Source organism: Penicillium pulvis (genome assembly GCF_028828015.1).
Source record: "Penicillium pulvis strain IBT 33274 chromosome Unknown contig_1_segment0_segment0, whole genome shotgun sequence".
In the NCBI taxonomy this organism is placed as follows: Eukaryota; Fungi; Ascomycota; class Eurotiomycetes; order Eurotiales; family Aspergillaceae; genus Penicillium; species Penicillium pulvis.
Window position 1 is genome coordinate 398,464 of NW_026643074.1, and position 20,317 is coordinate 418,780.

The 20,317-nt window shown below is 49.1% G+C and overlaps 9 protein-coding genes across 9 annotated transcripts; 6 read left to right on the forward strand and 3 right to left on the reverse strand.

The window, feature by feature from the left end:
- Positions 1-3,114: 3,114 nt before the first annotated feature.
- On the reverse strand, positions 3,115-3,870 carry N7503_003119 (uncharacterized protein; the record flags this gene model as incomplete). Its single annotated transcript, XM_057062666.1, has 2 exons — positions 3,115-3,581; positions 3,642-3,870. 2 exons carry the CDS (start codon positions 3,868-3,870, stop codon positions 3,115-3,117), a joined length of 696 nt encoding a protein of 231 aa, XP_056923581.1.
- A 1,035-nt stretch (positions 3,871-4,905) lies between these two features.
- Positions 4,906-5,964, forward strand: zrfB (low-affinity Zn(2+) transporter ZRT2; the record flags this gene model as incomplete). Its single annotated transcript, XM_057062667.1, has 1 exon — positions 4,906-5,964. One exon carries the CDS (start codon positions 4,906-4,908, stop codon positions 5,962-5,964), a length of 1,059 nt encoding a protein of 352 aa, XP_056923582.1.
- Positions 5,965-6,584: 620 nt separating this feature from the next.
- N7503_003121 (Glycerophosphoinositol permease 1) lies at positions 6,585-8,393 on the forward strand (the record flags this gene model as incomplete). Its single annotated transcript, XM_057062668.1, has 6 exons — positions 6,585-6,740; positions 6,816-6,865; positions 6,922-7,038; positions 7,089-7,240; positions 7,294-7,662; positions 7,714-8,393. 6 exons carry the CDS (start codon positions 6,585-6,587, stop codon positions 8,391-8,393), a joined length of 1,524 nt encoding a protein of 507 aa, XP_056923583.1.
- Positions 8,394-8,641: 248 nt separating this feature from the next.
- fkbp3 (peptidylprolyl isomerase family protein FPR2) lies at positions 8,642-9,131 on the forward strand (the record flags this gene model as incomplete). Its single annotated transcript, XM_057062669.1, has 2 exons — positions 8,642-8,868; positions 8,963-9,131. 2 exons carry the CDS (start codon positions 8,642-8,644, stop codon positions 9,129-9,131), a joined length of 396 nt encoding a protein of 131 aa, XP_056923584.1.
- Positions 9,132-9,405: 274 nt separating this feature from the next.
- Positions 9,406-10,170, reverse strand: N7503_003123 (peroxiredoxin-like family protein; the record flags this gene model as incomplete). Its single annotated transcript, XM_057062670.1, has 2 exons — positions 9,406-9,897; positions 9,982-10,170. The coding sequence occupies 2 exons, from the start codon at positions 10,168-10,170 to the stop codon at positions 9,406-9,408; spliced, it is 681 nt and encodes a 226-aa protein (XP_056923585.1).
- A 1,732-nt stretch (positions 10,171-11,902) lies between these two features.
- N7503_003124 (cytochrome b5-like heme/steroid binding domain-containing protein) lies at positions 11,903-12,926 on the reverse strand (the record flags this gene model as incomplete). Its single annotated transcript, XM_057062671.1, has 2 exons — positions 11,903-12,279; positions 12,467-12,926. 2 exons carry the CDS (start codon positions 12,924-12,926, stop codon positions 11,903-11,905), a joined length of 837 nt encoding a protein of 278 aa, XP_056923586.1.
- A 585-nt stretch (positions 12,927-13,511) lies between these two features.
- On the forward strand, positions 13,512-14,663 carry N7503_003125 (PP2C family serine/threonine-protein phosphatase; the record flags this gene model as incomplete). Its single annotated transcript, XM_057062672.1, has 5 exons — positions 13,512-13,559; positions 13,615-13,724; positions 13,781-14,075; positions 14,130-14,232; positions 14,293-14,663. The coding sequence occupies 5 exons, from the start codon at positions 13,512-13,514 to the stop codon at positions 14,661-14,663; spliced, it is 927 nt and encodes a 308-aa protein (XP_056923587.1).
- Positions 14,664-15,767: 1,104 nt separating this feature from the next.
- Positions 15,768-16,712, forward strand: N7503_003126 (acetamidase/formamidase family protein; the record flags this gene model as incomplete). Its single annotated transcript, XM_057062673.1, has 1 exon — positions 15,768-16,712. The coding sequence occupies one exon, from the start codon at positions 15,768-15,770 to the stop codon at positions 16,710-16,712; it is 945 nt and encodes a 314-aa protein (XP_056923588.1).
- Positions 16,713-17,154: 442 nt separating this feature from the next.
- Positions 17,155-20,190, forward strand: N7503_003127 (ATP-dependent helicase; the record flags this gene model as incomplete). The annotated part of the gene is made up of 2 exons (XM_057062674.1): positions 17,155-17,523; positions 17,578-20,190. 2 exons carry the CDS (start codon positions 17,155-17,157, stop codon positions 20,188-20,190), a joined length of 2,982 nt encoding a protein of 993 aa, XP_056923589.1.
- Between the last annotated feature and the right edge of the window lie 127 nt (positions 20,191-20,317).

Sequence of the window (20,317 nt, forward strand, 5' to 3'; positions counted from 1 at the left end):
AATTTACTAGTGCACTAACCCTTTCCAACGAGCATCCCTGCCATGAACAGGAGGCTGAGTATCCACTTGATCTGACGTAGGAATTAATTGCGATTAACTTGATGAATAATGCAGCCCCAACCGGAAATCCAATGGAAATTCTCTAGTTTTTCTAGAAGCTCTCCACTCGGGACTCCCGTGTGGCGTTGCCTGTCGTTGGTGAACCACTAGTGGATTGGGGTATAGGGGGTGGATTAAACAAAAAAAAAAGAAAAAAGGGAAAAAAATGAGACACCAGTCCTGATCCAAATTTCCCGTAGTCTGGTATTTTGACTTCTTTTGCTTTCTCCTCATTTTAAAAAATCAAGGTTGATGCGCGGCCTTGTATGAGTTCATTTAAAACCCTACATGCCCTACGCTATACTACATTTACCAGTTTCACGGGGTTCCTACCCAGCAAATAATCATCCGCATGAAACCACGCGACGTGACAACTGGTAATGGGCAATCTCCCGTGGCTCCACCAAGTCTCCATCAGCACCGATGCGGTGAGCGGAGGGAACGGAGGTAGATTTTTTATTTAATTATGGCGAAATTATTCAAAAATTCTCGTGCAAGTGCAACCCCATACTGTACGGGACCCGTTTATCATGAAAGTCAAAAACTCAAAGAAAATGGGCCCAAGCGGTGAGTCAACCAAACCACCGGAATAACCAGATCGAGGGAGTAAGAGAGGAGTCCAGGGTCCATGAATACACGTGCGGAAGTGTCGATCGTAAGATAAAGAAGTTTACCAATGGTCGGTTCGTATTGAAGGGCTCGTGGCGCAGGGGCTGAGTCGCTGATATGACACGTCAACATGCCAAACATAGTAGATAACGAATTGTTTTGCTTTTTTATTATTACCATATATTGTGTCATTATATTCAATACTCCATAGATAGTACCTGATTCACATACAATTTATTACAAAACAAGGGTTAACAGTTTCCCATCGGGACCCATCGTAGTCCATGGTCCATACCCGTAGCGCCCAACAAATAGAGTGCGGGTGATTATTGGCCTTTATTCTGGAAAGCAGAGTTCCCCCTTTAGCGACACCCGCGGAGGTTATTTTAGCAAGAGCCCTAAGTGGTCCTAAATTTGAGTCGTGCGCACGGAGAACACAACCGAATAATCTCCGCTAATATCAACTGTGGCTAGTGTAGAAACTCGCAAGACATCATCTGCAGGATCCTAGCGTATATCGCATATCATAATTTTATTTTCGTATGCCTTGGGGTAAGACAAAGCGCAAAGTATGTACGTAGGTACGTGCATTACTGGAGATGGATGATCGCCTGCAGAGTTGTATCAGGCAATCCAAAAAATTAGGCAGTTCGTCACAAACGCAACCCGGATGATCACGTACATCAACTGGGGCACCTGGGGGATCGGTGTTTCAAGATGATGGGATCGACCTGCAAAAGTGTGGCGTGGTTCCATTGCGTGCTTAGCAACCGATTGCAGCTGTACCTTATCCAAAAATGATTACGCATAATGATGTCCGATCTCCAAATTGGAGACGTCACACAAAAGTCTCCGGTATCCCCGGAAGGTTGCGATCTCCGCTCCCGGAATTCTATTTGCCTGGGAATATTAATTAATGGTGAATAAAATATCTTGACAAATAGAAGAATCCTACGGACCACATGACTACAGCCCTATATGGTATGGTATCAGGAACGGGATTTGAAACGGGACCTTGAACCTTGGAAAGTGGCCACAGACACGGGTACCTGGCATAAGTTCGCGGGTTAAGCGGTTCCCACATCCCCAAAGCGAAAAACACTAGCATGTGGAGCAAGAGGGTGGCGACAAGGGACAGCAAACGGGAAAGTAGCAGGGGAGAGAAAAAAATTGGACACGCTAACGAGTTCCAAACTTCAATAACGAGTCGAATCGGGTATGGTCAGGTACGAAAGTCTCCACTGTTGATGGGGGGTATCCATCCGTCGTTCCGCACCGTTGGAAACAGGTGTGGACCTCGGGGAAAAGGAGTGCGTACGATTGGAAGTCGGAAGTTTTTTTCCTTCTTTTCCTTTCGAGATTGTGGTTCAGCGGGTTTGTGAGTTCTGATCCCTTCCAGGATTTGGGGAGATCTCCTCGTTGAATTGCCGTTTTGGTTCGGTATCGGGAACCGCACGTGGCGATACCCACGAGATCCACGATTTGTCTACATACCCTTACGTGTAAGATAGTCGGTCTGATCGCAAGACATTCGTCACCGTCTATGTTGTGATTTCATTTCTATCCGACTGGTCAGGGGTATTCTCTGCTGTACTGTAGATTGGCCAAACTGCCGTGTACTGTACACAGACACCCCGATATGCCGTGGTCACGGGAGGAAAGTGGAGAGCACGGGTGGTTTCACATTGAGCTCCACTAGATACTGCTGGCAGCCTTCTGAACCTTCTGGAAAAAAGCCGAGGTGACCACATGCGACATGCTTGGAACGGTCCTAGAAGAAATCCAGGTGGAACTACAACGTCTTGCTGAGGATAAACATGGGAAAATCTAAATTATGTCTTGATACTGCAGAGTTAAAAATCGCCAACCAAATCAAGACATGCAAACCAAAGATATCGTTGGCTGAGGAGCCGGGGTGTGATGTCTCATGATGCGCGTGTGCATCCATCCTAGACCAGCCACAACTGTAGCCGAAGATCTATTCCCTCCCGTCAAATTGTAATCTGGACGATTCTAGAAACCTTGCCAAATGGTATCTCTGCCACTTGCGTAACGGAATCCCTCACTGACTCACTGGGATTTACCCGGATAAGCTGACTGCATCCCTATGGCGCACTGCAGCGGCCCGTTCGTTGATGACCAGGGCATTGGCCGTCGAAATGACGCGTGTTAAACGGCATATAGGCCAATGATAAATGGCCTCACCTCAGGAATGAGGTCTCTGCGCGCCATTTATAGAGACAATTTTCGGTAGGGCTGCAACTCTGCAATTTGGGTAGGTATGACAGGAGGCCCTGTGGCCGATCACGCCACCACCGCAGGTGTCCGTGTAATGCGGAGAAAGCTTGGTCATGTAGGATTTCCCCTCTACCATGTTTCAGACGAGGAGCCTGAAACCAAGGCACCTCAATCCTCATCACCTTGTGCTTGTGTCGAAATCCATTGCTCCATCAACGGCTGCTTAGGCTCCGAGGTCGCAACATTCGGTCTTGCCTGGTCCCCCTTGCGCGAAATGAGCAGACACAGCACCCATCCCGAGATATTGAAGCTTTCGTAATGTGTGCTGAACCCCAGCTTTTTCTCATCCTTATTTTCAGTCTCCATCAGGTCCGAGGCCTGTCTCTTTCTCTTCCGCGATGATAAATCATGGGGAGCACTGCCATTGTCGGTCGCTTCGGGAATATCGCGCAAGTCAAACTCGGGATCGCTATCACTATCGATGACTTCTGGGTTTGCGGCATCGGCAGCTCCGAGCATTTTCTTTGAGTCTTCGTTCTCTTCCATTTTCCCCGCCTGGTCGAAAGTTTTATGTCGCGTTAAGAGGGAATGGCGGGTGCGCGATTCGCGAAGGAAGATACCGACTTCGAAGTCATCTGTATACCGTGACTTAGCTCAAGCCACTGTGCTCACAGAGAACCGGGAATCAAAAATACCTTCAGCGATGACATCCTTGGTGGCCTTGCTCTTCTTTCGAAATAACCGTCGTTCATTCTCTTCCCGCAGCTTCGGCAACACCAACGGTCGAATCACGTCGAAAACGCGTGGGAGGACGGGATCTTGAGAGTTGAGAAGCCAGCGATTGTCAGACGGGTTGTCTAAATATATTCGACATTCCAGCACAGAATATTTACTGATGCGTAGGTAGCGGCGGATGGGAGCCATGGTGACGTAGATCTAGGGATCATGAAGAAGCTCGGGCGGCGCAGGTGAGCTCATGAATGCCAAGCTTCGCCCCAGATGCTCTGATTGGCGACCGGGTACAATGTCCATCATCCCTGACAATTATATCTCAACTTGGACCTAAAGACTCTGAAAGCCAACTTCCTACACGACTTTGGCCATGTCTGTCACTTGCAATGACCTGCAATGCGAGAAACTAACCTACCTCCCCTAATAGTTATAACCAATGTAGTTGATTACGTGATGGCCAACCGCCGCGAACGGAAAGGGACTGACCGTCCCCAAGGTCCTCACCCGCGCTCCGGAAGATTAGGTACTGGGTACTTCTGAGCCCACCACAATTTATATGCAACGCTAAGTACCTAGTACCTAATCCACGCTACAGCAACGTCTTTCCACCCCCAAGGTCCCCATGGATCCCACTCTACTTCCCCGCTGGGAACCGGGCTATGATTTCGCAGATTTTGATCAATCCCTATTTTCAGCTTCTCTTTCATAGCCTGAGCCTTGATCGTCCAATCAATCCCTCATTATTCATACAGGAACGACGATCTGTGTGAGTTCGGCCACCAAGGTACTCACCACCTCCGGGGACGAATTCGGAAAAACCAGTACTCGAATTGGTCAAGAACTGCACAAGGGCATCGCCAAGAGAATTGGGTGTTTCTACTTGTGGTCTCATGCTTTAATACTCTGCAATCTCTGCATTAGCCTTCAATTGTCGACAGGCCAACCTGGCTGTCTTCTGCGCTAGTCTGAGGACCTTGGGGGTTACGGCCAGTGCAGCCAGCATCCACACAAAATTTGCAATCAACCCCTCCACGTCAAATCGACTCGCCCACTTTTCTCACAAGGTGCTCATTGTCGTTCGATCTGATTGATCCTTGTCGGCAAATCATTCGATCTCATTGATTCCAATAGGATTTACCTCATAAGATCTAACGTCGAGATCTTATCTGGGATCCACATTCCCGGCGATTTGAAGAGCCTCGACCAGATCCTTGTCATATTATCATTATGGACATGGAAGCTTACAACGCCGTTCTCAAGCGGGATACCTGCTCGAGTGGCAATGACTATGACGGCCGCATGGGCCTGCGAATCTCTTCTATTTTTGTTATTATGATCGGATCCACCTTTGGTGCCCTCTTTCCTGTCGTTGCTAAGAGATTCAGCAAACGTGGGGGTGCTCCCTCATGGGCCTTTTTCATCGCCAAATATTTCGGATCCGGCGTTATCATCGCGACTGCTTTCATTCACCTACTAGCCCCAGCTGAGGAGGCTTTGACCAGTGACTGTCTGACTGGCATCATCACGGAATACAGCTGGGTCGAGGCTATTGTCCTAATGACGATCGTGGTTCTTTTCTTTGTGGAATTAATGGTGATGCGTTTTGCTCGCTTCGGTACCGGTCATGTGCACGATGAAGAGGGACACTCCCACGTCCAGATCGAGGCCGTGGTCCCAATCACTCAGGAAGTGAGCCAGAGCAAACACTATATACCGGGAGAAGATCATCTGGGTCACACACGTGAGCACCACGACGCCGACGATGATGAGAAGGAGAAACAGGCGATCGAAGACTACACCGCTCAGCTTACCTCGATCTTCATCCTGGAGTTTGGAATCATCTTCCATTCTGTGTTCATTGGTCTCACACTCGCCGTGACCGGAGCCGAGTTCGTTACTTTGTACATTGTCCTTGTCTTCCACCAGACCTTTGAGGGTCTGGGTCTTGGCGCCCGCCTTGCTCAGGTCCCCTGGCCCAAATCTAAGCGCCTCACGCCCTACTTCCTTGGTATGGGCTTTGGAATTTCGACCCCCATCGCCATTGCTATTGGTCTCGGTATTCGCCAGAGCTACCCACCGGACTCGGCTAGGACACTCATTGTCACCGGCGTATTTGACTCCATCTCTGCTGGTATTCTCATCTACACAGCTTTGGTCGAGTTGATGGCGCACGAGTTCATGTTCAGCGCAGCTATGCGCCAGGCCCCAATCCGCGATGTGCTACTCGCCTTCCTGCTGCTGTGCTTAGGAGCTGCCTTGATGGCACTTCTTGGTAAATGGGCATAATCTTTGATGCTCTTTTACTTTATTTTAACGACTTGCAATGACTACCAACCAAAAAAGGAGACAAGTGTGTCCATGGACATACTTCTGGGTGTATCCCCTGAACATGCATATGATACCCATTGGTTCACACTTTGGCGTTTTTTTACTTAGAACGGAGGCGCCTGATTTTGTACCTCGACCATTTTGTACAGCGAGATCTATCAAAATTCAGTTAATCAAATCCCTTCCAAAACATCCTTATCAATTTCACACGCGACAGTATGAATCTTATTCGCAAGGCAGCATCAAAGGATCACACCTGCATCATGCCCATCCCCGCATTCCGCCAATCATTGCCCAAGCAGGACGAACGTGGTTGACACTGGAATGTAGATCGGTCCCAACACGGTCATTTCTTGACCTGCGCCATCCGCAAAAGGTTGCCTATCACCGAAGCTTGGCGTGTTAATTAGACCTGTGCTACCTTGATTCGGCGATCACAAGATCTCCGCTCGGATTTAGCTACTCACAATTTAGTCTCGACAAGGATCACACTATCTCTTATTTTCCGGTCTCCTCTTTTCCTCTTCTGCTCTTTGTTTCTTTCTCCTTCTACCATGGATATCCCTGCTAACAGCAAAATGGCGACTGGATATTCGGTGGACGTGATTGCCGGACCTGAGTCCAAGTCTGATGCAACCAAATCTGAGGTTCAAGACAGCGTTGGCCCACTCGATGCCGATCCCTCACGCGAGGTCTCGAAGAAGCGTCAAAGCTTGTCCGATATCTTTACAATTGTGGGTTGAACCGAACTGGACTCATCCCACGCTCTTACTGAGAACATGACCACTGATGTCCTTGCCTCTGAGTAGTTCGCAAGCGGTTTTGCGCTGATCAGTGATGGATATCAGAACAACCTCATGTGAGTCTTTGCTCTCAAGTGAAGACTATATCAATCAGCTCATGTTACGCTCATAGGACCATGACCAATGTTCTTCTGAAGAAAGAATATCCAAAGGAGTACACATCAACTGTGAGCACTCGTGTGTCTAATGCGCTGCTGGTCGGTGAGATTATCGGTCAAGTTGTCATTGGGTAAGAGCATCTACGAAAGCTATTGGGATGTCTTTTTGACATAGGATCAGTTTGACTTGTGACTATCTCGGTCGGAAGACCGCCATCGTTTTTACTACACTCATGATTGTCATCGGTGGAATCCTCGCCACTGCATCTCATGGAGTTACCATTGACGGCATGTTCTGGATGATGACAGTGGCGCGTGGTGTAGTCGGTTTCGGTATGTTCATCTCCCAAACCCTGGCGCTCATTGCCAATGCTGACCTGTCTTAGGTACTGGCGGCGAGTACCCTGCATCGTCAACATCGGCCTCGGAGTCTGCCAATGACTTAATGCCCAAGCACCGTGGCCCAGCCTTCATCATGGTGACCAACTTCCCGTTGTCTTTCGGTGGGCCATTTGCGGTGTCGATCTTTTTGATCGTACTGATAGCTTGTGGGCAGTCCCATTATAGTACCGTGTGGCGGGTATGCTTTGGGATTGGATGTATCTGGCCACTGTCCGTCTTCTACTTTCGAATTCGGATGTTGAACTCGGCGCTCTATCGTCGTGGTGCTATCAAGAGACATGTTCCTTACATGCTCATTCTCCGGTACTACTGGAAATCACTGATCGGAACCTGCGGTGCCTGGTTCCTTTATGGTAAGGTCTACAGACTACCCAATGACAAGTGTAAACTCACTCCTCGTACAGACTTTGTCACTTTTCCGAACGGTGTCTTCTCAGGCACGATCATTTCATCCGTGGTCAAGAATAGTACAATCCGCTCCACAGGCGAATGGCAACTTCTACTCGGAGCAATCGCCCTCCCAGGTGTCTTCCTCGGCGCTCTCCTTTGCGACCGCGTCGGACGCAAAAACATCATGATGATCGGATTCAGCGGATATCTCATCTTCGGATTGATAATTGGCTGTGCCTATGATAAAATTACCAAGATCATCCCGCTTTTCGTCGTCTTCTACGGACTAATGCAGAGTTCCGGCAACTTTGGTCCTGGAAACATGCTTGGTTTGCTCTCCTCTGAGTCGTATGCTACCGGTGTGCGAGGAACGTGCTATGGTCTCTCAGCCGCGGTCGGAAAGGCCGGTGCCGCCATCGGAACGCAGGCCTTTACGCCTATCGAAACTAACCTGGGCAAAAAATGGACGTTCATCATTGCAGCTATTTGTGGCGTTGTGGGTATCTTGGTGACTTATTTCTTCGTGCCCGATCTCTCGGGTGAGGATTTGCGAATCCGCGATGAGACATTCCGTGCGTATCTTGTTTCTAAGGGGTGGGACGGTGCAATGGGTGAAGACGATCTGCAGGCCGCTGCGGACCAGGGGATCTCCCCAGCGATTGCTCATGAGAGCGCGCCCACCAAGAAGGGCTGATTATTATGGCGACCCCCCAACTTAATGACTAATGGCAACTGAAAGACTGGAATACTTGCTTAGATTAGATATGAAATGAATTCATGGGAAATAGAGTATCACAGATTAATCTACCGTGTCCACCCAACTTGATAGACCCACACCTCCGCACCTCCAACTCCGCCCACGTTTCCTCTCCAATCCCCTCTCCCCCTTCCACTCCCCAACTCCCAAAACTCAACCCACCTCCCAACCCAACACAATTCACAATGCGTCTCACAACCATCCTCCTCTCCCTCGCCTCCCTGGCCGTCGCCGCCGAGCTCGGCATCGAAGTCACCCACAAGGTCGAGTGCGACCGCAAGACCCAGAAAGGAGACAAAGTCTCCATGCACTACCGCGGTACATTGGCAGCTGATGGCTCCAAGTTCGACGCAAGCTACGATCGCAATGCGCCATTGAGCTTCACAGTCGGAGCCGGCCAGGTTATTAAGGGGTGAGTTTTGGAAACAATTGGACCTGAACCCTTGGGTCAATTGAGTTGATACAACTTGATTCGTTCTGTTCACTAACTATTGCTCTCAAATTAGATGGGACCAAGGTCTCCTTGATATGTGCATCGGCGAGAAGCGCACCCTCACCATTCCCCCGGAGCTTGGTTACGGCAACCGTGGTATGGGTCCTATCCCCGCTGGCTCGACTCTGATCTTCGAGACTGAGTTGGTTTCCATTGCTGGTGTTAAGAAGGATGAGCTGTAAATGTTTGAAATGTTTATATGATTTATTCCTCAGGGGCTTTTGTGATGACTTTCTTAATGGATCTAAAATCCAGTCTGGCTCGTTGTAGACATGATACCAACACTGTTTTTCCCAAGCCGGATATCTGATCTGGCTTGACTATATTAACATGAATCTAAAATCCCGAAAGCTTCATGTCTATCTGAATTGGTGCACACATCATCTATAACCAATAAACCTCCCATAAATCACACGCAGCATAATACCAAAGAATGTCACAGCATGCAAACCCAACTTAACGCAGTTCATTCTTCCCCAAAACCAACCCCTCCGGATCGATAACCTCCCTCAAACCCTCCATCGAGGTATGATTTCTCACGTCACCCATCCTATGACACCAAGTAACAACCTTGCCCCCATCACCACCAGGGCCGGGCTCAAAAAGAAACTCACCCCCATTCTGACCCGTAGCACCACCCTTAAACATGAGCCCAGTACGCATGTGCTTGACCCAGTTCACAAGCGACTCCGCAACAACGCAAGCCATGCTCTTGCGGAAGTACTGAGGACGTGCACCCATAGCCCTAGAAACAATCATATCAAGCTCCGTGTATATCTTCATAGTCGGGTCGGCATAGATGGGGAATGGACATTTTGTTTGTGTGACATAGGAGTCTATTAGGCCGGGGTCTCCGAGGCCGATTATGACGATGGAAGTGGGTGTTGGGAGTTTTTGGAGGGAGGCTGGCTTTATGTTTGAGAGGGCAGAGACGAACTCTCGGCAGCTCTATTGACATACGTTAGCATTTGCATTTGCTTTTATGATTGGCAGGGTTGAAAATAAGCATGTGGTGAAGAAGTATGAACATACCCCACAGAAAAAGTGGCGGATAAAAACAACAAGAACACGCTCATCGGACTCGGGTCCGTCATAGATACTTTTGAATGTGTGTTTTTCTCCCTTGCGATCTAGGACCGTAAATTCGCTGATTTTGTCAAGTGTCTCTGCTGACGGTGGTGTATTAATTGCGACGTCCTCGACATCTTCAGTCTTGGCCATTGTGGGTGTCAATTCGTCCGGTGTTTAGCTGTCGGATATGGGTTTCTTCATTCACCTTGATGACAGGTAATGGCAATGGCAACGGCCATGGCTAATAGGGGAGAGTTCCGCTGTGACGTGTACGAGAGCTGAAAAGCGCTTGGGCCACGATCTGCAGATCATCACGATTCAGATCGCCAAATTTGTACACTTCAGCAAAACTAATGTACAATAGTCGGTGGGTTTTTGTCGAATGGGTTCAATGATTTGCATTCCACTTCTCAATGACCATTCCTAGATACCACTCAAATTTCTCAATTTGAGGAATACAGTGTTGTTCTTTTCCTTGGCTTTTATATCCAGACTACGTATCACAAAGTCAAGATGGTGGCTTGATCCACTATCGAATACACCAAAGACCCTTGAACCTAGCCAGCAATATTGGCTAAATAAATTCGAACTTTATTTTTCGCAAGATAAAGTGGACAGTAGCCTATAGTATCTTACAACAGGTATTTTACATGGTGAATAATTGAATTCTGCGGTACACTCGAATCCCCTGCAAAACAGTACACAGGAGCGCCGAGAATTCAACAGTATACGAGCGAATATCATTGCACATATATGCATCAATAAATTTACGGCAAGTGGGCCGATATAAGACAACGAATAAGAAAACGAGCAACATAGCCCTAGTGTTGCCTTAGTAGTGTAGGCAAATATACAGATAGAGGTACATGCCCTGTGACATTCTTGGCGGATAGGTCAGCTATGGGGCTAGTGCGATTGTTCGTCCCAGATAGGCTTTTGGGGTCTGCAGAGTCGCCAAAAGAAGTTATTCTTAAGTCCATGGTCGATATCGAATGCTTGGTGGATTCAAAGGAGGAGGAATCGAAGCCCTTCTTGTATGAGGTAGTAGAAATGAAGTTTAAAACAACATAGACGAGCCAAATGAGGAAGAGCCAAGACAGAATGACAAAGAGATAAATGGGAAGGAGGGGAAAATCAAGAGATAGCAAGAGCTCGCTCTAGTTGTGCGGCTTATCCTAATTCAGACGCAGCTCTACGCATTCTTTGCTAGCTACCTGACTAGCTTGGAACAATTTCAATTCAAAATCGCCGAAGTTTTAGCGTAAGACTTAGTAGATTATAACCAAGCATTTCTTTTGTCGGGCCAATTGACTAGTACATACAAGGTATGCACTCCGTACGCATACATTACGTAGTTAATATCGGTCAGTCCACTAGAATTAGCGAGCAAGCTGTCGAGGACCAGACGGAGGTCGGTAAGAGTAAGACCCACCCTAAAGGCTTGATTCGGACTGGTCTTTATTATGGTGAGTTATGACTAAATTTTAGTTTCACTGTTGTTTTGGATAGCTGAAATGCAATCTAGGTTTAAGACATTATTCGTGGCCATTCCGAGATTGCATGTCAAAGGGAATTGATTCTATTTGTACAGTAGCCATAACTCGAAGGATAACAAGGGTATTTGCAACTGTGGGGAATATGATAAAATGTTCAAAAAACCGTGCAGTGGGCTGCACACATACAAAGCCCGAGTCTAGTTTCGCAGGGTTGGTGTGCAGAGAATATACAGAGCCCGCCAATGTATACAAATCTATATCCTTCATCGGGCGAATCTTGTCGCGGATAACGAGTCAGCGCAAGTATGAGCCATGGCGTCTCGGTGCAGACGCAGGCCAGTCTCCTAGCCAAACCCAAGTCCACTTCGCCAAGGATATGGGCCAACTCAATCCATCGCATCCAAAGCATTCTCAGCCTGGGGATCATTCTCAGATACCAAAATTCCAACCAAACACTCACTCAGAATGCCATCCCAATTGACCCAAGGATGAACCTCCTGAAACAACTTCGCCGAGTCTTTCCCTGCTCCCCGCAAAAGTTCACCTTTTCCACCGGGGTGATACGGAACATAGGGACTAATATTATACACCTTGCCCTGATACGAAGTCCACGCATCGCGACCCTTCCGCCCATTCTGCATTTTCAGCATAGAAGGCGTAATCCGCAGGTATCCGGGCGGGACATCCTTGCCTCGGAGCTGGTTGTTAGGTTTCGCGGCGAGTGCAGCCCAGTCAAGAGGCGAGTATCCTGGCTCGAGGATAACTTTCTTGGATGAGGAGGATTTCTTCAGGGATAAGGGTGTGGGCGCTAAGGTACTGCTGCTTAAGCCTGTACTGCCCGTCGGAGCAAGACGCGCAGATGCCGCTGAGGACAGTGGTGTGCGTGGCGAGCTGCTCATGCGCGGTGGCGCGAGGCCTCCGGGGGTGCGGTTTGGTTGGGGGGGTTTGACGGGGGCGCAGGCCAGGGGGTGGAGGCGGAGGCATCAGAGATGAAGTATTTGGAATGGGCTTTAAGGTAGGTGGAGCGAGAGATGGCTGTTGCTTTGTCTCTGTTTCATTGCGACCGAGTGACGCTACCTGCGGTGTTGATCCATTCATGCTAGGTTGAGCGGGTGGCTCGATCGCGACACGGATGTCGGAGTCTTGGAGGTTCAGTGTAGGTACAGTAAGGACCGGTGTAGGAGGCTCTGATGTTGATGCCTTGGGAGTAGTTTGCGGGCTTTCTGTCTGTATCTCAAAGGATGGAGGGGCCGCGGGGCGGTTGTTCGGTTCAGATTCGGATGAAGGAGACTGAGCGTCGGGCTTGGAGTCCGGAGTCGGGAGAAAAGGAGAGTTCCAGGTTCGAGGAGGATAGCGATAAAGAATGTATGCGGTGGTTGCAACCAATGTTACCACGCCTACCCAGCCCATGCCGGACTGACTTGTAGATGTGTGGAGGATTAAGGGTCTAAATGATTCTGATCATCTTCTCCCCGATTCGCTGACGGTGAAAGTGGTCTGTGCGCCACGATGATCTATGTGGAAATGCTTAAACTTGCCTGGTTTACAGTGAGATGATTCTAAGAGGATGTACAAACCTATTACATTTCATGAGAGTCGTTTCTTCAGTTTTTCATCAGACAGGTACTATCCACTGGGTACCCGAGCAATAAAAGACATATACGATGTATATCCCACTCAACCTCTATGGAGCAGAATTGAGAAGGTATTTCAATATTGATACCAGTTTTAGTGGTCAATTTATGGGGAACAATGGTATGTATTAACGTATATATAGAAAGAGAGAGAGAGAGAATCAAATATAAGGATAGAACCTTATGGCAAGAGGCGTTCATGATGTCAGTCCACCATCACTGGAAGGCGACGAATTGCCGAAGCTCAGTTCAACAGAAGACGTATTTTCTCTCTAGGACAGTTTCACACAATCAATCCCGAGGTAATTAAACGGTCTTTGCACCCAAGGCCGTGAGGGACAAGCTAGTCCGGGAAATAGTCATGTCCACGTCCGACGAAATGGTGCTCTTTGACGCCGGAGCAGGTCAGGTACAGCCCCAATAGTTCAACAGCTGATCGGCCAACTGATTACTTTGTGAGGCAGGCCCAAGGATCAAGGAAGTATCAGGAGGATCGATGCACGGTCGTCCTGCCGGAACAGTTCCCCGCCAAAACGAAAGAGAGGCTAGCCTTCTTTGCGATATACGATGGGCAGTAAGGAAACCTCAGGGGACAGTTCATCACCTTCCTGATTTTGACTGGATATATAGTGGGTCTGCATTGGTGGCAGAGCACGCCAGCAAGAGGTTACACCACCTCTTGGCTACGCGACCCGAATTGGAGACAGGGGACTACGTAGCAGCCCTCAAGGCTGCGTTGGCAGACGAGGACGCTCTGTTGCTGGAGCGATTCAACAGTGATTCAGCCGAGCCTGCAATCTCCGGATCCACTGCAGCTGTATGCCTGGTGAACCTCACCCAGGGTGAACTGATCGTCTCCAACCTAGGCGATTCACATGTTATTCTGGCGGAGAGAGATCCCAAAACAGATCGTCCCTATCATATCGTGCGGCCCCGAGATTTACTGCAGGTATCATAGGTGGAAAATAACACATACTAGCGCCGACTCACCGAAGAACACAAGCCCGAAGTGCCCAGGGAACGACGACGTATCGAAGAGGCCGGGGGCGAAGTCACTATGCGTGGTGGCACAGCGCGACTCGGTAAGTATACGATTAAATACATTTACCCGTGGCCGAGAAGAAGATAATGACCGAAGATAGGATCTTTGAATATGTCGAGGGCTCTAGGAGACTTGCAGTACAAGAACCCTGTCAAGGAGGAACATGACCCAGATTCCCGGCCCGGTGCACGGCGCGGTTCGTCGTCGTCGGCCGAGAGCTTCCTGTCCAACGACCCATTTACGTCGCGACGAACGCTACAGGCGGACCGACGCTATCTGTTAGTGATTGTATCGGATGGAGTCAGTGATAGCACCGAGGACGCGGCCCTGATTCAACACGTGATGGAATTGGCGATGCGGGGGAGGCGGGCCAGTGAGATCGCACAAGAGGTTGCCACCAACAATACTCTGCATATTAAGAGTGATAATGCCTCTTGTGTCGTGGCCATGTTAGACGGGCAGAGATCGTAGAAGATCATATGGTAGCTTCGGAGATGGTTCCTTGTATAGTTTAGAAGAAGCCAAAAACTTAATAAAATGTACTTCTTGAACTGGAACGGGGGTCCACCCTGGGTCCCAAGTTGTGTTATGCATGTTGTGGACCACTAATGGTGCGGGACGGAGGATTCTGCTTATCCGGAAGAAGAAGGTGGTTTTCGATCTTGTGCAAATCTTGCTAATGTCTTCTGTCCTTCTTATTTAATCCTAGAGTCGAATCAGACTTTTCCTATGGTGCGACAAGCACGGATTTTTATTTTTACTCCTTTTCTTTATATGGAACAACTCCAAATACTCCGATGAATAAAAATCTTCCAGAAGTGTTTCCCCACTCCGATAGCGCTTTATCGGGCGGTTTACCTTTAAAGGAATCTTCGCTAAGTGGCGTTTCCTCGTGTCGCATTCGTATACTACCCTACCTCGTCTATGCACGATTCTAGAGTTTAATCTAGAATCCATTCTTATTCTATTCTGGAACTTCCATGAATCATATGTAGTTTGTTCATAATCTGTCCACGTCCTGTTCAAATTTCCTTATCCTTCATCGAAAATTCTGGATAATCGTTCTCCCTCTGACTCAGCTAAAATTCGATCCCTTTCACCCCGCTTGACAAGGTTATCTCCACGATGACGACAAATACCAATTAAGCAGGCGGATAAGTTGTTCCAAAGTCGCTTCGCTCCGTCGGAGTGGACCGTCATCCCTTGGCCGCCACCAACCAACGCCTGCATAGCGTCTGTGCCCTCATTAACGTGTGAACGAACCCCAGAGGCTCCAACAGGGGGCTATCGGCGGCACAATCTGCAAATTCCCCGACAAACCTGATTAGGCAGGCGATGAATCGGTTCAGGTGGGGATCTTCGATAGTCAAGCAATGAGTAAGATTCGGCACTAACCACCTTCCCTAACGGTCAGTTCTGAAGAGAATCTCGCCATTTGAGCCTGGACCTCCGGTTCCAAGTAAAAAAAAAGCCCTGTCCCGCCCGCTTTCTTGTTTTCATACTTCATACATTATTCTCGGTTTCTCTTCTCCAATGAGTTCAACAAAGACTCACACGCATACCAAATCTGCCAGCATGGCTTGGAGTAACTTCCATGTTGGAAAAGACTGTGGCCATGTCAAATGGTCCCGAAACATTACACCCAAATTGACCGTCTCATCTGGCCAGACTGTCACATTTGATGCCATTGATAGCAGCAACGGCCAACTGACACCGAACTCGGATGCTTCCGCCATCAAGACATTGGATCTCAATATCGCCAACCCTGTTTTCGGCCCGATCTATGTGCAAGATGCTCAGCCCGGCGATGTCCTAAAGGTCGAAGTGCTCAACCTCGAAGTCGCCGACTGGGGTTGGTCTGCTATCATTCCCGGATTCGGTCTTTTGGCCGACGAATACACAGAGCCTGAGATCAAGATCTGGTCTCTCGACCGCGAGAAGGGTTACGCTCAGTTCAAGAACGTGCGGATTCCTCTCCGGCCCTTCCTCGGATGCATGGGGCTGGCCCCTGGTAATGATGAAGAGCTCTCAACAGTCCCTCCCACAAACCACGGCGGCAACATGGACTGCCGTGAACTTAGCGTCGGCTCTACTGTGTACCTACCCGTCCAGACTGCCGGTGCCCTCTTCAGCTGTGGTGACGGACACGCTGCTCAAGGTATGGGCGAAGTCTGCGGTACTGCCATCGAAACCCCCATTCGAGCTACCCTTCGTTTCGAGGTCTGCAAGAACCAGCCTTGGGTGACCGCGCCCCAATACCAGACCCCACCTCGCTCTCAAATACCCAACCCACTCCCGGATCTTGGAACTTATGGTGCTCTCGGAGTATCGCCGGACTTGTTCCAGGCCGCGAAGAGCGCCACACAAAACCTCATTCAGTGGTTGGTCTCCACTAAGGGGCTTACTCGGAGCGAAGCTTATATTCTGGCAAGTGTTGCCGGTGACTTGCAAATTGCGGAAATTGTCAACGTGCCTAACTTTGAAGTCTCGATGAGTGTTCCATTGGGTATTTTCAACTAATCGGTGAATAATCTGGAGGAAGTTTTAGGAGGTCGCGATGTGATACCCAGTACTTGGATGACCTGTTCTTTTTGTAAATATCATCATGCCATGCTTGGGCCTCTGAATGCCGTGTCATATGAAGCGGAGTGATGGCCCAGATACTAATAATGCATCTAAAGAATTCATGACTATAATTCGATTGAGAATTTAGTATAAACATTGGAATGAGTAAATGTGTCTCTAAACAATAATAAACCCAATTGCGACCGGGAGAAATTAAGTATGCGAAAATGCTTTGTTTATCCCTTCCATCATAAATATATCCCCATAAAAATGCAAATCATTTAAATGTGTAATGTGACTGCATAATGCATGCTCGTCACATGACAGCGCGTGTTGTCGCGTACTCGGGAACCAACCAAAGCGGATCCTCCCCATATTCTAAAAGAGGTCATGGATCATGGACCCCATCCTCGATGGACTGAATTCTGCCCAGAGACAGGCAGTCACATCTTCTGATCCCATTCTACAAGTTCTCGCGCCACCCGGCTCCGGCAAAACAAAGACCTTAACAGCACGCGTCGCGTATCTTCTCTCACATCATGGGTACTTACCTCAAGAAGTTATTTGTTGTACATTTACCATCAAAGCGAGTCGTGAGATGCGAGAGCGTCTCTCAAAACTGGTTGGAGAACGAGTGCAGTCGCGTTTGATTCTGGGTACCTTTCACTCTATCTGTCGGCGATACCTAGTCAAGTATGGATATTTGATTGGTCTGAGGAAGGGGTTTGGAATTGCGGACTCGGATGATAGTCGAGGTATTCTCCGGGTATGTCAAGTCCTCATTCTTCACTTTGCTGTTACATTGCTCATGCTGCGATAGCGTATCATCAAACGACTGAAGTCATCTATTGAGGTCAAAGCTGCACAAGGTCGAATCTCCCGCCACAAGGCGCATGGACTTGGACCGGATGACCTGGTCGGGCGAGTCAAAGCTGAGGAGCTGGAGATTGTGGATATCTACCGCCAGTATGAATCGGGACTTGCAGCTTCAAATCTCTTAGATTACGATGATCTGCTCGTGAGATGCGTGCAGCTTCTGAGAGAACATCCAGATTGCGTGTCAAACGTGCAAGCGGTGCTCGTCGATGAGTTTCAGGATACGAACATTATTCAATATGACCTAATGAACCTTTTTGCGTCCAAGAATCGGCGCATCACGATTGTCGGAGATCCTGATCAGAGTATCTATGGGTTTCGATCTGCCGAAATCCAAAACCTAAAGCGAATGCAGAACCGATACTCGAACACCTCTGTTGTGCTTTTGGAATCCAACTATCGCTCCTCGGCTTCAATCTTGAAATCTGCCCAGGAAGTCATTGAACAAGACACTGCGCGTCCAGACAAGAAGCTACAACCGACTCATACACAAGGAACGATGCCTGTTCTAAGGAAGCTTCCTAATGCCAGTGCTGAAGCGCACTGGATGGTTCTTGAAATCAAACGATGTATGGCCATGACAGGCGGTGTTCTGCGCATGTCCGATTTTGCAGTGTTGCTGAGATCTGCTTCATTATCAACTCGGATCGAAACAGCATTTGGGCGAGCAGGTATCCCATATAAGATGGTCGGCGGTCGCAAGTTCTTTGATCGGACAGAGGTCAAGACCCTGATCAACTATATGAGGGTTGTAAGTCATACTGACGGCACTGATGCGCTGCTTGGTATTATCAATGTTCCACCCCGGAGGATTGGAGATGAGACGATAAAGCAATTGACCACTGGTGCGGAGACAGCCAACATTCCCCTTTGGACCTTCATCAAAGACGTTATACAAGGCCGCCGATCGACAGAGAAGAAGCTGCAAAAGGCAGCAGAGCTGGGACTTTGTTCGCTGATGAAGTTGATCGATGCGTCGAAGCAGAAGCTCCAAGAATGTGAAGATGCATCGGCACCGCGCGTGCTTCTTGAGCACATCACGGAAAGCCTTTCGTTCCAAGAATATCTTGTGAGAACCTATCCATTGGATGAAGATGGTCGCTGGGCGAACGTTAAAGAATTGATGGGCCAAGCCAATGAAGCTGCATTCTCCACTGACGACCCGGGTCAAGAAGAGGATCTCCCTGAAATCGAGGGAATAGAACAACAGAAAGTGCATGCTGGCGAAGAGGCCCTGTCTCGTTTCCTGGCCAATGTTGCCCTTGCAACTGAGGCGACTACCAAAGACGAAGGGGAGCAGGTAACAGAGAAGGTCACCATCTCCACCATTCATGCTGCTAAGGGGTTAGAATGGCCAGTTGTTTTCATACCCGCCGTATACAATGGAAGCATCCCGCATTCTCGAGCAGAAGTCATCGACGAAGAGAGGCGCCTACTTTACGTCGCAATGACCAGAGCTCAAGCGTTATTGTACATGAGTTTACCACTACGGCAGCCTCGAATGGGCGAAGGAGAGGATTCATCTACCACTTTGACATCCTTTCTTCCCCCCAAACTGATCAAAAATAGATTTCGTCTGATGGGGCCTCAGTTACTGGAAAATGTTGTGTTCGCTATTGCTGATATTCTGCGACGACCACGACCCGCCGTGGAAGACCTGTACAAAGGACTGGGATCCCTTCCGTCAACACTGGATGACCAATGGACAGCTGAAGGTGAAGAGAAGAACAAGGGCGGCGATTTAGAATGGAAAAAATCCCTGGGATCCGACTTGGGAGAACCCAACCCTAAGAGACGCCGTTCGGACATCAATCAGCCGACTACTACCACATACATGTCAGCAGGCGGGCATAGCATGGGTAACTCGTCCAACTTCATGGTCCCTACCACGCTCAGCTCCGGATTCTCGTCTGCTCGTGACTATATCACGGCCAACCCGGAAGCTGGCCTGGCAACGACGGAAACCGCCAAAGCTGTTACGGAAACCGCCCCGGTCAGTCAGGCGACAAAGGATACTACACGAAAAGACGGACTTAGCCAAGCCAGTATCTCAAACTTCTTCGGTGGGCCAGGATCCTCCTCGAAGAAAACCTCCGCCCCATCCAACTTGCCGACCCAACCAGCCCGACGAAACCAGCTGACATCACAAAATCCGCGGCCAGGCTCCCAGCCTGTTCCGCCGACGCTGTCTTCCCACCGACTCCAACCACGACCACTGCAGCCTACGCGACCGGCCTTGGATACCGCGGAGCCTAACAAATACACGTGGCTGGCGGCTCCGTCCAGACCTACGGTGAAACCTGCCCGGATGCTGACCCAGCCTTCGAATGGAAACAACACAGTGGACACAGGGACCAGGGCGGAAGAGATGAAACAGGAGAGCTCCACTCGCGGTGTCCAGTCAGTGACATTCCATACGACTACAATGACCACTGTTCGGCAGCAAGCCCAAGCTTCGGGGCGACGGACATTAGGGATCCGGCGGAGTATGAATGGATGGGAGGAGCGGATGAAACGGGACGGCGGGGGCCAAGGACGTGGAGGGAATCCAGACTAGAACGATTAACATATGATTCTATTTTTCGACCTCTCAACTGCGTGAGGACCCAATACACGTCTGGCCAACTCATTGCAATAATGAGTAGAGTGGAGTAGAGATGCGAATGGGGTTGACCCGTAGGCTG